Source organism: Arachis duranensis, chromosome 10 (assembly GCF_000817695.3).
Source record: "Arachis duranensis cultivar V14167 chromosome 10, aradu.V14167.gnm2.J7QH, whole genome shotgun sequence".
In the NCBI taxonomy this organism is placed as follows: Eukaryota; Viridiplantae; Streptophyta; class Magnoliopsida; order Fabales; family Fabaceae; genus Arachis; species Arachis duranensis.
Window position 1 is genome coordinate 62297392 of NC_029781.3, and position 2772 is coordinate 62300163.

A 2772-nucleotide genomic window follows, 5' to 3' on the forward strand; every position below is an offset into this window, starting at 1 on the left:
GTTGCGGATCAAGCCAATTGACTTCTATCTCCTGAAAATTTAAAAGTTGAATAATTTGGCCTTAAACTATCTAAATAATATTTAATCTAAGCAATGCTAAATCGTCAATAAATATTATTATTTTTAATCTAATTGATAATAATTTATATTCATATTTACAAATATTTTATATACAAAAAATATATAATTTATACCTATATTTATCAGATTTATATATATGAATTAATATAATTTGTATTTATATTTTTTAGAAACAATTTAGTATTTGTACTCACTAAATAATAGCTAAAACTATAAAATTATTGAGCTCAAGAGTTTCTTTTTAAAAATTGATACCGTTAAAAAAATGATAAATTGAAAACATTAACAAAAAATAACAATATTAGTTATATATTCTCCGAGATTTTAGTAATTCAATTTTAATGTGATCTTTTTAAATATTATTAAAAGAAGTGAGTTTTTCATCTTTACAAATTTAAAATTTTCATATCAAATGTTTTGTGAATTCCTTTTGGATAAACTATCAAAATTACTTCTGATTTTTTAGTATACTGACAAAAATACTCCTAATTTTTGTTAATGACAAAAATGTTTTTAAAATATTTTGAAATACAATAAAAATATTTAATATTAAATATATTTTTTTAAAAAATTTATTAGAAATTAAATTTTAATAAATTTTTTTAAATATGACTAGAAAAATAAGATAATTTTATTTTTAAAATTTAGTGATTTTGCGTTAAGTAAATTTTTTTTAATCAATGACTAAGAATATCTTTAAAAAATTTATAGAGATCGAATTTTTATTCAATTTTTTGTATGTATTGTCAAAATAATTATCTACATATTCGTACAAAATTTTGGATAAAATACATAAACGGTTTGTAAAATATAAAAGTCGCTTGTCACTTATAATAATTTGAGAATATTTTTGTCACATTTTATAATAATTTGAGAATATTTTTGTCCTTATCATCTGGTGAATTTTGTTAGTTTATCCTTTCTCTCTTGTGAATGACCGAAATTTTTTAAAACAATAAAAAAAAGAGGTATGAAAATTGAATTTTGTTTCGTTTTTTTCATCAACCTTAGAAGTAATATCCAACTATTTTTCGCAAATCAAATGCACAGACTGTTTCTTAAATATAAAAGTCATTTTTAATATGAAATATTGATGGAGATGAAGTGCCAGCAGAAGTGTTGGATATGCAACCAGAAGTACTGATTTTATTAAATGCTTGCATTTATATTCCATCAGTGATTTGTTAAACCACAAGCAAATTTCTTACTCTCAGACAATGTCCTACCAGTTTTTATGCAGGATAACAACAGAACATACACGACTCTGGCCTATGAACACTACTTCTTTAATACTATCTTGTAATAATTTATAAAAAAATGGGTATCTTTATTTGAATATAACTATTATAATTAATTCTAGAAAGAATATCAATGCTCATTGCTCAATTACGAATTTACGAATGATTCTGAAAACATTGTCAATAGTCAACCGCACAATAAAGCTTAGTAAAGAAATATATTTTCAACATCAAAGTTGACCTCTACGCCCATGGGATGATCAATAATTATCAGGTATGGCTTAATATATTGAAGCATTTTCTTTCAGGCCCTTCGTTTATATTCTATATACATATCCAATACCAGTTCAATTCTTTGAACAAGCTTAGCAGATCAGAGTCAATGTATGCTGAAACTCTGTCTCATCAGTAGACAAAAGTTGCCAAGGTTATTGGCTGCATATATATCATAATTCTTAACAGCTTAAAATGGGAATGGAAGGCAGGTTAGGAAATAAGCAAGTTCATTGTTTCATTATGTCAAGTAAAGCAATATCATCATTCACTGTTATCCATTTTACACATGTTAAGAGGGGCATAGCTAATATAACGCAATACACACGCACGCCCATGCGCACACGGATCTGAAGGCATGCAAGCATGAGGAAACATAAACAAGGCACAATATTATTCTTCCAAATCTCTATGAAGAAAAAGGAAAGGAAGAAAGAATTGAATCATCCAGTGAGAAGTGAGGAGGGAGGCTATCTTAGTTCTCTCCCTATAAATCAAGCCTACAAAACTTCATCTCTTGGAACAGTTTGGCATATCCAACATGAGTTTCCTACATTCTTCTTGTGCTAGCACCTCTTGATCATCACATCGCTATGCTGGCTTCAGAAGAAGAACCGAACTTTCTTTGTTCCTTCTTCTTCAAGGAACCATCGTCATAACATGCAAGAAAAGAGTGTGTATGTTTTTTTCTTTCTCAAGTCCAGAAATCCAACCATTGTGAAGTGCTACATGATTGATCCAAGATTCCACTTGGATCCTCACTGTACCATTTCTCAAGTGATTCCAAAGGAATCTCTAAATGCTGCTCCTCATCATCCATTCTCATAACTTGGTGGTGGTGATGGCGGTGGTGCTCTCTTTCCTCATCAGGTTTATCATCAGAAGGTAAAGGTACTGTGTCATCATCAACACCCTCATTTGAAAAACTTGTCTTTGCTTCCTCTTCTTCTTCGTTAGGCCTCCAATTGCTGTGAGGACTTCCTGAACCACCATCATCTGTGATACTTCCCTTTGCAATAACCTTCTCTTGTCTTCTTCCATCATGATGAGATGCTGATACCACCATCAAATCATTCAGCTTCTTTAGCTGTTTCGGGAGAAGGGGAAAAAAGGAAAAAGAAAAGAAAATAACACAGTTAAGGCTTCAGAAACTTTATAATATATATTTGTTGAGCACAGT

General features: G+C 29.2%; 1 protein-coding gene across 1 annotated transcript in view; it reads right to left on the reverse strand.

The window, feature by feature from the left end:
• Nucleotides 1-1805: 1805 nt before the first annotated feature.
• LOC107469807 (homeobox-leucine zipper protein ATHB-12) overlaps nt 1806-2772 on the reverse strand; it is a 1545-nt gene continuing 578 nt past the window's right edge. The window contains exon 2 of the mRNA XM_016089185.3: nt 1806-2679. Coding sequence (XP_015944671.1) covers nt 2287-2679 — 393 coding nt within the window. The 3' untranslated portion in view covers nt 1806-2286. The remainder of the gene's footprint in view (nt 2680-2772) is intronic.